The sequence below is a fragment of the Phascolarctos cinereus genome, unplaced genomic scaffold (genome assembly GCF_003287225.1).
Source record: "Phascolarctos cinereus isolate Bilbo 61053 unplaced genomic scaffold, phaCin_HiC Scaffold_726;HRSCAF=1367, whole genome shotgun sequence".
NCBI classification, from domain to species: Eukaryota; Metazoa; Chordata; class Mammalia; order Diprotodontia; family Phascolarctidae; genus Phascolarctos; species Phascolarctos cinereus.
The window spans coordinates 164894270-164907938 of record NW_027556098.1 but is presented as its reverse complement, the minus strand read 5'-3'; the positions used below and the strand labels follow the sequence as shown (position 1 = coordinate 164907938).

At 34.5% G+C, this 13669-nt stretch overlaps 1 protein-coding gene across 6 annotated transcripts in view; it reads right to left on the bottom strand.

Annotated features, from left to right (window-relative positions):
• The window catches only part of KYNU (kynureninase), a 156874-nt gene that overhangs the window by 71814 nt on the left and 71391 nt on the right, over window positions 1–13669 (bottom strand). For 5 of the 6 annotated variants that reach the window (XM_020984723.2, XM_020984721.2, XM_020984720.2 and 2 more), the window contains 4 exons: window positions 8853–8914; window positions 7194–7265; window positions 3886–3960; window positions 1491–1637 (listed from right to left, as the gene is read on the bottom strand). In XM_020984723.2, the coding sequence (XP_020840382.1) occupies window positions 1491–1637; window positions 3886–3960; window positions 7194–7265; window positions 8853–8914 (356 nt within the window). The remainder of the gene's footprint in view (window positions 1–1490; window positions 1638–3885; window positions 3961–7193; window positions 7266–8852; window positions 8915–13669) is intronic. The other variant, XM_020984722.2, reaches the window with a different exon arrangement.

Here is a 13669-nt window from a genome sequence, read left to right as displayed (position 1 = left end):
GTTTTAGGGACTGACTATGTTAAGTAGGCTTAACACAGATATTAATTTTATCACTTAATAATGTTCAGATACAATTTGTTATCATTAAAAATAGCTGAATATCGATTGTTGAAATAGTTTGGTTCGGGTTTAATTGCTCTGCTTAAAGTGGGAAAATTAGAGGATACATGTGATATAAGGGATGGACACAGAGTAAGGAAGATATGAGTTCATAACCTTCCTCACACTCTTACAACCTGTGTGATCTTGGACAAGTCAGTTAACCTTTCTCACCTTGAGTTTCCTCATCAGCAAAATGGGAATAATAACAGCACCCACATTATAGGGCTATGAAGATTAGATCAAATACAATATACAAATTACTTTGCAAAACTTAAGAGCTATATAAATGTTAGGAATTACTATTATTACTATTAGCCATGGGATACAATAATGCATAGTAGATAAATGACTAGCCTTTGTGTGTGGAAGACTTGAATTTAAATCCTACCCTCTGACTAATACTAGATGCATAACATGGGCAAATAATTTATCCTCTCAGTGCGCTCTGCAACTCTCTAAGATTATGAACTGCTAATGAGTGACAGTTATTTCAATACTTTGGATACAAACTGTAGCTCTACTTACCATTGCTAGTCTGACAATATGCACATTTTACAGTCAAATGAATGCTAAGGATATTGTTTTCCCTTTACATGCACACACATAGAGAAATACTAAGCCGCCAAATGCTTAATAATTCAATTGTCATATTGTAAATTTGTAACCTCTTTAGAGACAGTATACTGTCTTGACTTTCTTAGAACAGATAAAGGGTTACATTAACAAGCTGGTTAAAGGCCTTCCTTTACTTTGGTACATAAAATATTATGCCTGAATTAAGAAAATATTATCTTTACTTAATAATTTATTATACTTTTATAGTTATCTATCAAACTATCAAACTATCTCCTGCTGTTAACAAAATTTAATTGACTCTACTTTTTTCTAGGTACCCAAGGCAAGCATCCAAATAAAAGAAGACCCCAAAATACATTCAATAGCAAATTTTTAGCATGCCACCAAAAAAGTAGCGGAGTTGACTCAAAGGCAGTCACATCTAGTAGGTGGTAATACTCAGCATTCTGTTTGTCTCCTGTTCCTTTTCAGCTGCATACAAATGATATCACCCCTACAGGGAACTCACCTGTCTTGCTAACTATAGGCAAAATGCTGTGATAGCAGCTGCTAGTGAGGGAGGGAGGCTATAGATCATGGCTAAAACATGTTTGAATATATCCAGTTTTAAAACAAGGAGTAATATGATTTGGGGAAAGATTTATGAAGAACTGTTTTTCTTATACTACTCTTAAGCACACCTCTTAAAAACATTTTGCCAAATAAACAACAAAATGTATTTCATTAAAAGTGATAGAATACTCCTTAGATTGACAACATTCAGTGCAAACAGACAAACAAACAAAAAACCAATGGGAAAGGTCTTTATCTACCTTTGCTTGTCCAGCTTTTGTGATGGCAGGTATGTCAAACAGTTGCCCAGTGTAGAACTGCACTCCACTGAACAAGATCACAGCAACAGAGTCTCCTTCCTTGTCAATTACCTCAAGGATATCTTCCATTCTTAAGGTGTCCTCTCCCTAAAATAAAGTGAGCATACCAATCTTAGCAATAACGAAACTGTCATTTCTTATTTCATAATCTACATTTTATTGTGATCTAGGTGCCTACATAAGAAGATCAAAAGTGAATTTTTCTCAGTCAAATGAGCTACAGAAATTTATCCACCAAGCCCACAAAATAACATGGAATATCCACACGTACAACCATTTCATGTTTTATTCATCCTAGTAGGCTTTTTCTTCAGTCTCCACCCAGGAAAAAAATACTATAAAACAGGCCATTATCTATAGACTAATTAAGTTGGTGAAAACTTTGAATAAAATTAATTAGGTAATGCAAAAGAGTTGGGGTGAAACCAGTTGAATTGAATTTAAGTCTGAACATCTTAGCCATACTGACACCTTTATCAAAACTTCAGAGGTTATTTCTTTTCCTCTCAAACTGACTTGGGCCTGGTCTCAAGAGTCATTAGGTGAGTTTATCAGTTGTTATCAATAAGATGATTATAATTAAGTAGCTATGTAAAGATCCTTGGTTATAAAATTTATAAAAATTTAAAACAAAATTTTAGTTTTATAAAATTGTAGGAATATATCAATGCAAAATTTAATGGAAATGTTATCTGTGAAAATGCTTAATTTATCTAATCATAACTCACAACGTCTTCAACAATTTTTTTTAAAAAGCGTAGTGTTCTCTCACTTTTTCTAGATCAGGTTTTTGATGAATGTATCAAGGATCTTTGTTAGTTTATGAAAGACCATCAGTTTGCTATGGTTTGTCTCTTGTGGTTTTAGAGCTTATAATATGAAAATCTGTATACTTCCATTTCTGCCATGAATTATTATATAAGGAAGCAAACATGTTATGCAATTTTGTCTTTCTGGAGAATTCTTGATGTGGAAAAGATAATTTCTTCCATTGATAGAGATCATGGGTCCACAGAGGTCAAGTGACTTGTTCAGGGTCACGTCAGAAGTACGATTGGGCCCCCATCTTCCTGACTCTAAATCCAGCACTCTATCCATTATACCATACTGTCTCTGATTGTTACATATATCAAAACTGGTCAGTCATACAATGATCAACGTCATTTCACTGAAAATTTGTCAAAAGCAATGTCTATAATCTTGTGAACTCTGGTGAATAATTTTTTTTTATGATATTAAGCAGAAATTAGTAGAATAGGCCTTTCTTTGAGTCTTTAGACCCTAAAACATACCTTAGAAACTTAAAGAGAAAATGACCACTGATTCAGACAAAATGGCACATTAATTTGGGTATGTAACTATAATGAGCTCAGTTTCTTTTAACCTTGGGTCATGTTACCAATCCACAGCAGCAGAACTTGTATTTCTTTTAAAAAATATTATACAGCATATGTGTCTTAGCAATAGGTTGATTCAAGAATACAAACAGTAGGGCTTGCATTTCAAAGCTCCTTTCATTTATTTATTTATTTATTTTGGCAATTGAGGTTAAGTGACTTGCCCAGAGTCACACAGCTAGTAAGTGTCAAGTGTTTGGTCTGAAGCCGCATTTGAGCTCAGGTCCTCCTGATTTCAGGGCCAGTGCTCTTTCCACTGCGCCACCTAGCTGCCCCTCAAAGCACCTTTTAAAGCACAGCCATATGAATAGACTATGGCGAAGTTGACAGCTGGATGTTTAGATGTTTAGAAGGTGAAAAATTTATCTTCCTTTGATATGACTTATTTCTTGTCAAAAGACAAAGTTATCAGATCTAAGGAGGTAGAAAAATGTTTGGTTTTAAATTTAAGAGATAACAGGAGTGACAATTAGGATGTGTATATAGTGACTGAATGTTACAAGGCTTCACACGCTGTTTGCCTCAATTTCTTCAACTGTAAAGTAGGGATAATAATAGCACCTACCTTGCCTGGCCCAAAGCCAACCCTTAACAAATGCTTATTCCTCTTCCCCCTTTCAATAGTATATATTATAATCAATATTTAGAATTCTAAGACTTGCATGTAATTGACCCCTATTTCAAGGATGCTAAATATTCTAGTGATATTAATAGATCAATATTTAAATTATATTACTGAATGCCATTGAAAAGAAAGTTTAAAAGTCATTACTTCCAATTTCCTACTTAAAGGAAAATTCTCAAAGATAACAATATTACAGGATGATTTTATTTCTTTGTAAGTTCTATTAATGTAAAACAAATAGGAGGAGTAATGAAGAATCAGTTAAATCACAAAAATACTGAAAATAAATTCTAAACAGTTCTTTCTTACACACCTGTCTTGGTTTTATCATCAGCATGCTTTTTTCAATATCTAGCCCACGAAGCTGCAGTTGTGACTCAATTGCATACTGGGGGGAAAAGAAGGATGGCTAATTAAATTGGAGCCAACATGAGGAAAAGAGAGGGAACAATGATTTTAAGAGTAGATTGCCAATCAAATCCACACAACCACCACCCCGACCCAATCTATAGCTATATAGATCTCACTGAATGATGAAATTCTAAAGCTAGATAGGTGCAATGGATGAAAATATAATACTTGGAGTCAGTAATGTCTAGGCTTAAACCCCACCTGTGGCACTTAATGGATGTCAAGAAATAGTTTAACACTTCTGAGCTTCATTTTCCTCATCTATATAATGAGGATAATACCTGCACTATCTATTTTAGATCATTGTTGTGAAGCTCAAATGAAGTAACGGATCATTTAATATACTTTAACAAAATACACGGATGTCAGCTATTGTAAAAGCCAAGAAAGATTTCAGTTTGATTACAGTGAATAACATGAACCAGAGAGACAACATGGTATAATGGAAAGAACTCTGATTGAGTTTCAGTCTCCTCATCAGTAAAATAGAAATTATTATTGCACTACTCCTATAGTAAAGAAATAATTCTAGGTGTGTGAGAAATACATAGTGCAAAGAGCACTGGACTGGGAGTCAGAAGACCTCAGTTTTGATCTTGACTTTGCCCATAACTAGCTATGTAAGGTTGACAAATGACATCATCTCTGTTTTCTTATCTGTAAATGTAGGAGTTGGTCTAGGGTCTAGACTCTGGATTATCTCAAAACTAAAGTCCCTTGTAGATCTATTTAAAAAAAAAAGCCAGACTCACTTTGATCAGAGGCCCTTGCACCACATTTCACAGAAAAAAATCAGGCCCTCCATGACCAGCTTCTTCTCCTCCCCAATCCCTTACTTCAATATCATCCCCCATTCTTTCCTATTTATGACAATCTTGGAGACTAAGAGGGTTACTGCCAACATCAACCCTTCTACTTGTGTTCTCCTTGATCTTAGACCATCTTGTCTCCTCTGATAATTCATCCTTTCAATAATTTTTGCTTACCCTAATTTTTAACCTCTCCTTATCCAAAACTCCCTCTCCACTGTCTATAAACTTTCCCAGATCTCCCTCAAATGTTAAAATACCTGGACTTTACCAGTACCTCAAGTTATTGTGCTATGTCTCTCTTCCCTCTAACAGCCAAAGTACTAAGAAAAGTAGTCTGTAATCCCCAACTTTTTCAACTTTCTCTCATTTCTCCTCCTCCTTTTTCTCTTCCTCCTCCTCCTATTTGAAAAAAAAAACACCTAGCATAGTACCTGACACATAGTAGGTTCTATATAAATGCTTATTTCCTATCCTTATTCCACCTCTCTATTTTGTATCTTTTATTTACTTAACTCTGTATATGATGTATCTGCTCATCAGAATATTGTCTTTCTAATGCAAAAACTGTTCATGTGTTTGCATTCCCAGAATCTAGCAGAGTGCCCAGCACATAAGAAGCATTTAAAAAAAGATTACTGTTGGAATGATTGATACAAGAACAATATATACCAGGAATACTATATTATTAAAAGAAAAAGTCCATCTGAAACAAAATTTATTCAATAGGCAAGTTATTCATTGGAAATAACCAAAGGATGATAAATAATTGAATCCTTTCATGTCATATGATTTGCATATAATTATCTTAATAATATTAGTAATTGACATTTATGTAGTGGTTTAAAGTTTGCAAAGCTTTTTACTTACAATATTTAATTTCAGCCTTACAATAACCCTGTGAGATGAGTAAACAAAGGGACTATTATATCTCAACTACTTTGTCAGAATCACTTAGTATGTCAAGATATACTTGCTATAATCCCTTGTGTTTCCTCCCTCCTATTTAAAACTTTAAAAAGAAAGTAATGGTTATCATGATGTAGGAAAGTTAGAAATGAAAATGGTTAATAGATAAACAGATTAAGGCCAAGGCCTCTGGTATGTCCTGGCTGGAAATTGTTGGACAAAACCTTCTAGAAGCTGGAGTCTCTCAAAATATGCAGCCTGGGCACTAAAGTCACCACCGCTAAGAGTGCAGTTATGAATTTGGCAACAACAATAATAATAGTAGAAAATTCATTGAGAGCTGTAAGGTCTACAAAGTGTTTTATGTGCCTGATCTTAGAGGCAATATGAAGTGATGGATCAAGCATATGAGACCTGGAGTAGGTAGAGCAGTATTGAAATCCTGCCTCACACACTTACTAGTTTTGGAACCATGGTCATGTTAACCATCAGTTAACATCGCAGAAGCCATTTCCTCATTTGTAAAATAAGAGATAATACTTGAACTTCTGAACTCAAAGAACTATTGTGAAGAATGAAGTTTCCAAAACTTAAAATTATTCACAAATGAGAGTAATTATCACATGTGATATTCATACAACCATATAAGAAAGAACAACATGATGCCTGTACTAGGGCAGGCACATAACAAATTTTTGTTGATTGACTGAAACTAAGGCTATGAGATTAAGTAACTTGCCTATCATTACTTAAATAGCTACTAATACTGGGGCAGTGTAAGAAACCAAGTATTTCCTAACTTTTCAACAGAGAACACTAAATACACAAAATAGTTCATCCAGAATTATAATTTCAATGATATAAAAGCAGAAATCAAGCATACTAAATGATAAAACTAAAATTTATTTAGTATCTGGGTTGAAAAAATCTTGGTTTCTATTTTATGTTATCTTTAAAGTTCCAAGAACTTCTAAGAGTTGAATAAATTGGTGGCAATAGCAGGAGCATATCAGTGAACTATATATCTGAAAATTAAGTGTTTTTTTTAAACTGACTTTTTTCATAAAATATAGCACAAACATTTTCTAGCTAGCTATGAAAAGACACCTATATCTGTTGTGGGAGACTGAAGGGTTAAAGCAATGAGGTTTGTATTGACTTGATTTGATAAAATAAAACAACAAAGAAAATTAATAAAACATTTGTAACTTCAGTTGATTTAGGCCAGTGGTTTGTTCAATGTCTTTAAAAAGACTAATAAATCAATGCCTCTATTCAGTCTTTCCTCCCTTAACACATGTTTTACTTGAACAAAAGGAATAAAGCTACAATCTTTAAAAAATGCCTAAATCAAAAGTACTTGACAGATCTTTTTATTGTAAGGTTTCTTGAAAAAGACTAGTGAATAAACATTCAAGTCAGGCAATTGATGTTCTCAAGAAAGAGGAAAAGTAATATAAATATTCGTACATAATTTTTAAAAGTTTCTTACATGATCAGAGGGAAAAGCTTTGGCTTCCAGAAGAATTTTAAATCGTGTTGGTGTAGGTTTAAAAAATGATAACTGAAACAAAATGGATTTATTGAACAAGACATTAATAAGACTTGTAAATTCAACCCCTTTATAATTTTTATCTTATAATCTCCAAACATTTTACAAACATAAATTAATTGAACTTCAGAATTAAAAAAGATGAGAACTTGATTGTCACCATGAAAATAGAAACATGGGAAGAAGTAATAATGTAATTAAAATATAAATAAATATTTATTTATATTTATGAAATATAAATAAATATGTATATTAAATATAAATGAATATAAAAATAAATAAAATATAAATTTTACTGAAATTTGATTGCCAGTGCTTTCATCTTCATTAAATGGTAGAACTTTCTAGTTAAGGACTCTTTAACATCATGTTCTATAAGAGAAACTTTGAATACATTTCATTATTTTCAGTTTACCAACTTCATTTCATTTGCTTGGGTTTGTTTCTTTTTTGTGTGTTTGTTTTTGTTTTTTGTTTCTAAGGCTTCAGCTAATTTTCAGGCTTCTTTGAAGTTCCCTTAGACCTGCCATAAAGTTATTGTCATTTATTGTCCCATGATTCATAATCAGTTTTACTTTGCAATGCGTATCCTTCATTTCTGGAGGAACAACTTCTAGGAGGACTAGGGTGTATGTATATTACAGTCATATTTCCTCAATGACACTAACCTTTTTATTTCTCCATTTAGTCCTATTAAAACAATAACATAAACAAAAATAATGCTAAAATGTTATTGAACTCCTTTTCATTGCAGTGATCAACTGTGGTCCCAGAAGAAAACACTTGTCTTTCTTCTAGGCAGAGAGGTGGGGGACCTCTGGGAGTAGAATGATGCATATTCTGACAAATTCAATTGCTTTATTCATTAGGTTTTGTATATAAATATGTTTATATACTTATATAGTTACAAAGAAAAAACCATTGCAATAGCATATTGGGAAATGATTCTGAAGTTTAAAAGTCACTGGTAAAAGTTAATTTAGAAAAAATTGGAAAAAAATCTAATTTTAAAAAGTGTGTCAAATGTGTGTATAGGTAGGTGCATGCAAAAATACTTATAATGGATGGTACAAATTTTCAGAAATGTTAAGCTACTGACGGATCCCAAATCAAAAATACCTATGAATATTTTGGATGTTAAAGTATCAGATTTGCTTTGTTCATTTTTCATTAATGTCTTTCCCTTCACACCTAAACATAACCTCCAAAATACCAATCCATGATGCCAATTGATTTGTGTTCTTCATAGGAAGCAGTATTAAAAGATGAATTTCTGCAACAGAAGAGATCTGTATCTCCTATAATTTAAAAAAAAATTTGGTTTTGTGTATTCTTTAAGAGTAGTTTCCTTTTACTGCTGCTATAGCTCTTATTCCTTATGCTCTGAACAAAAATTGATCTTGATCTCAAGGCCCTTAAAAGCTTATGATTATGAAAAAGACACTATATCATGATCTATCATTTTCTGGTAAGATTGAAAATAATCTAGCAACTTATTAAAAATAAATACACCACCACAAGTTCATGAATTAAAGATAAAGAAACATCAGATTCAGGAATCAAAAATGTATTTAAAGATTGTTGGGAAAGCAAACTTACCAGTAGGAGATGCAAATTAACTGTCAGGCCATTCATTAGGGCTATTTCATCCTTGTGAGAGCCTATAAAGTAAACAAACACTAGGGCAGATTTTTCTTTTGATTCTTCATAAGCTCTATTACAGGCAGGTGGAAAAAGAAAGCTCATAAAATTCAGTCACTCTCTCTTAATGGCCTTGAAGGCAAGCACATATTTGAGATGTCACCACAATGAAATAGAAGTTTACCCCGTTGCTTCACTGTACCATCCAGACACTCTTACACACAGATACAGATGCACTTAGTTTCCAGTTTTGATGCAGCAAATAAAAACAAGATAATAAAGTACTTTCTCATTCCTGTAAACTAACAACTGATTTATTCATATCATTAGGTTCTTAGCCAAATTCCCAAATAGTACATTTTTGTGCTAAGTATGTCTCTAAAATATGACAAAAAGATATTACAGCTAATCACATTTTTATACTAGTGGTAGTAATGTCTCCCTCAAATGCATCTTTAATAAAACAAGGCTCCTTTACCCAACATAATTCTCCATTATTATGTTGAAGTACATAACAATTTACAAGACAAAATAGCTAGGACACAAAAGACAAAAAGCTAAGTAACTTTGGTTTTATCCATTCACACAGAGATATAAAATAATTAATATAGATGAATATCATCCAGTAGGGGAAAAGTATAATTGATACCTCCACAAAACTGTTAGTATCTGCCATCTCTAATTCTTATTAATCAATTCTTTGATACCAAAGGAGGATAGAGGAACCAAAAGAAGATTCATGGACAGGAGGAAATAGGACACCCAAGAATTCAAACAGGAAAAAAAAAGTAACAGTTTCTTTGCTTTGGGGCCCTTATTTTTCCTTTTTAAAAGCTCATTGTTACTTTTCAAGCTTTTTCATCACAATTGAAAACATGAATTAAATATCTTACTGTGAATAATGCTGTGTTTTTTATAAAAAATTAGAAATAAAAAAAATTTGCAGACACTTTTCCTGGAGCACATGTCTATGAATAAATATAATGTCCTCACACAGAAAATGATTAGGTACTAGAACTAGAAGTTCCTTCTAGTTCCAATATTTTGTGAATCTATTACTGATACAAATAGATAGATATACATACATACATATATATACATATAGGTTAAAAATAAATAGGACCACAGCTATAAATTTTATGGGTTTACACATAGAGAGTAATATTCCCATGGCATACGGTAAAGTCATTTCAGGGTAAGCAAGTGAGAACACGTTCATATTTGATTGGATTTTTCAACTAGATTAGGATATAGACCTACTTCTTGTCACTGAAACTGTAATGTTATGCAACATGATTGGATACTTTCTCAGTTTATACAAAAGACAAATGAAGTATGAAACATGTTGGTAAGTACTGGGATATTGTGAGATTTATCCTCAGAAATTATAAGATGAAAACTTCTAAGGGCAATGTGATAGTCTCATTCCACCATTTCCAATATTAATTGTGATTCTGCCCAGATATATTAACCAAGTGCATCAATGGATCAATCTACATAATTTTCAATTGACACAGATACTTACAAAATTTTCCATAGTATCAGGAAGTCTTTGAAATATAGGCAAGAGGGGCAGAGCCAGGATGGCTGAGTGAAAACGGTGACTTACTTGAGCTCTCCCCCAAACCCCTCCAAATACCTATAAAAAATGGCTCTAAAGAACAGAACCCACAAAAAGAGTGAAACAAATTTCCAGCCTAAGACAACCTGGATGGTTGATCAGAAAGGTATATCATGCCGAGAGGGTAAAGGATCACAGTGTGGCATGGGTGTGCAGGCTGCAATGAACCTGGAGCAGGACTCAGAGGACTGCATCTCAGGCAGCTGTGGTGGCTTCCAGACCTCTCAACCCACAAACACCAAAGACAGCTTAGAAGTTCAGTGGGAAAACTCTGTTTCTGCGGTGCCGAGAGAGGAGCTAGGTCAGAGCCAGTTCCAGAGCGCAGAGCACCAGGGCGGTGGCTGCATCCTGAGCTTCAGGCCCACAAACTGAGGGAGAATCAAGTTGTTGATCAGAGGGGGATTTCAGGGATCTATTTGCCAGTGCTGAGGCAGGAATCTCTTGCTTTGCCCATGCTTAGATCTGGGTCACAGCTCTGGGCAGCTGTTCCTGAGGGGAGGAGGAGCGCTGGCACAGTGGATCTTGTAGTGGCTGTGGACAGGAAACCTTCCTCACAGTTCCAGGACAGAAAAGAGTGCTTGTGGTCACTAACAGACCAGAGCACAGGCCAGGAAGGGAGTAAACACCTCGCCCTTTATCACACCACCTTGCAAATACTGAAAATTTACAGGTCCCTAAAAGTATCTCTGAAAACAGCTGTATAAACCCCTGAAGCTTGGGACAGTACACTCTCCACATTGGAAGCAGACCCTTACCTTAACAAAGAGTTTAAAACTCAAGTAACTGGCTATAATCATGAGCAAGCAGTGCAAAAAGAGTCAGACTACATTATCTTATTTTGGTGAAAAGAAGATCAAAATATACAACTAGAAGACAACAAAGTCAAAGCTCCTACATCCAAAGCCTCCAAGAAAAATATGAACCAGTCCCAGGCCTTGGAAGAGCTCAAAAGGGATTTTGAGAAGCAAGTAAGAAGTAGAGGAAAAACTAGGAAGAGAAATGAGAGTGATGCAAGAAAACCTTGAAAAACAAGTCAACAGCTTGCTAAAGGAGACCCAAAAAAATACTGAAGAAAATAACACCTTAAAAAATAGCCTAATCCAAATGGCAAAAGAGGTCCAAAAAGCCAATAAGGAGAAGAATGCCCTAAAAAGAAAAATTGGCCAAATGGAAAAGGAAGTCCAAAAGATTACTGAAGAAAATACTTCCATAAAAATTAGAATGGAGCAATTGGAAGCTAGTGACTTTATGAGAAATCAAGACACTGTAAAACAAATCCAAAAGAATGAAAAATAGAAACAATGTGAAATATCTCATTGGAAAAACAACTGACCTGGAAAATAGATCCAGGAGAGAGAATTTAAAAATTATTGGACTATCTGAAAGCCATGATCAAAAAAAGAGCCTAGACATCATCTTTCAAGAAATTATCAAGGAAAACTGCCCTGATATTTTAGAACCAGAGGGCAAAATAGAAATTGAAAGAATCCACAATCTCCTCCTGAAAGAGATCCCCAAAGGAAAACTCCTAGGAATATTGTAGCCAAATTCCAGAGTTCCCAGGTCAAGGAGAAAATATTACAAGCTGCCAGAAAGAAACAATTCAAGTACTGTGGAAACACAATCAGGATAACACAAGATTTAGCAGCTTCTACATTAAAGGACCACAGGGCATGGAATATAATATTCTGGAGGGCAAAGGAGATAGGATTACAACCAAGAATCACCTACCCAGCAAAACTGAGTATAATCCTTCAGGGGAAAAAATGGTCATTCAGTGAAATAGAGGACTTTCAAGCATTCTTGATGAAAAGACCAGAGCTGAATAGAAAATTTGACTTTCAAATGCAAGACTCAAGTGGAACATGAAGAGGTAAACAGGAAAGAGAAATCATAAGAGACTTATTAAGATTGAACTGTTTACATTCCTGCATGGAAAGATGGTATTTATAACTCATGACAACTTTGTCAGTATTAGGGTAGTTGAAGGAAAAAAATTATATGTATGTATGTATAGATAGACAGACAGACAGACAGATAGATAGATAGATAGATAGATAGATAGATAGATAGATAGATAGATAGATAGATAGAGGGCACAGGGTGAGTTGAAGATTAAGGGGTCATATCTGGAGAATAAAATTAAGGGATGAGAGAGGATGATACTGGGAGAAGAAGAAAGGGAGAGGTAGAATGGGGTAAATTATCTCACCAAAAGAAAAGGCTCTTACAGTGGAGGGGAAATGGGGGAAGGTGAGAGGGAATGAATGAATCTTATTCTCATAGGATTTGGCTTATGGAGGGAATAATATGCACATTCAATTGGGTATGGAAATCTATCTTACCGTACAGGAAAATAGGTGGGGAAGGGGACAAGAGAGCAGGGGGATGACAGAGAAGAGGGCAGATTGGGAAAGGGGGTAATCAGAAGCAAATACTTCTGAGGAGGAACAGAGTCAAAAGAAAGAACAGAATAAATGGAGGGCAGGATAGGATTAAGGGAAATAGAGTTAGTTTTTCACAACATGTCTATTATGGAAGTGTTTTGCATAACTGCACATGTACAACCTATATTGAGTTGCTTGCCTTTTCAATGAGGGTGGGTGGGGAGGGAGGAAGGGTGAAAAATTTGGAACCCAAAGTTTTAAAAACAAGTTTAAAGAAAAGTTTTCACATGCAACTGGGAAATAAGAAATACAGGAAATGGGGTACGGATGTCTATCTTGCCCTACAGGAAAATAGAAGGGGAAGGGGATAAGAGAAGGGGAGGGGAGAGATAGAAGAGAGGGCAGACTAGGGGAAGGGGTATTCAGAATGCATGCCATCTTGGATTTGGGGGAGGGACTAGATGGGGTGAAAATTTGGAACTCAAAATCTTGTGGAAGTAAATGTTGAAAACTAAAAATAAATAAATTTATATCAAAAAAAGAGAAATGCTTGTGGCATAATAAACAAAAGGAATTAATATAAAAAAGAGAGAGAGAAAAGAAATATAGGCAAGAAAAAATACTACAGCCTTTGCTAGTTTCCACATATTGTAAAAGGTGTTTTTGTTTCCTAACCTCTACTCTCACATCTCCAATGGTCTGCTGAAAATCTCAAACTGAATGTCTCATAGGCAACATAAACTTAACATGTCTGAAAGTGAACTCAT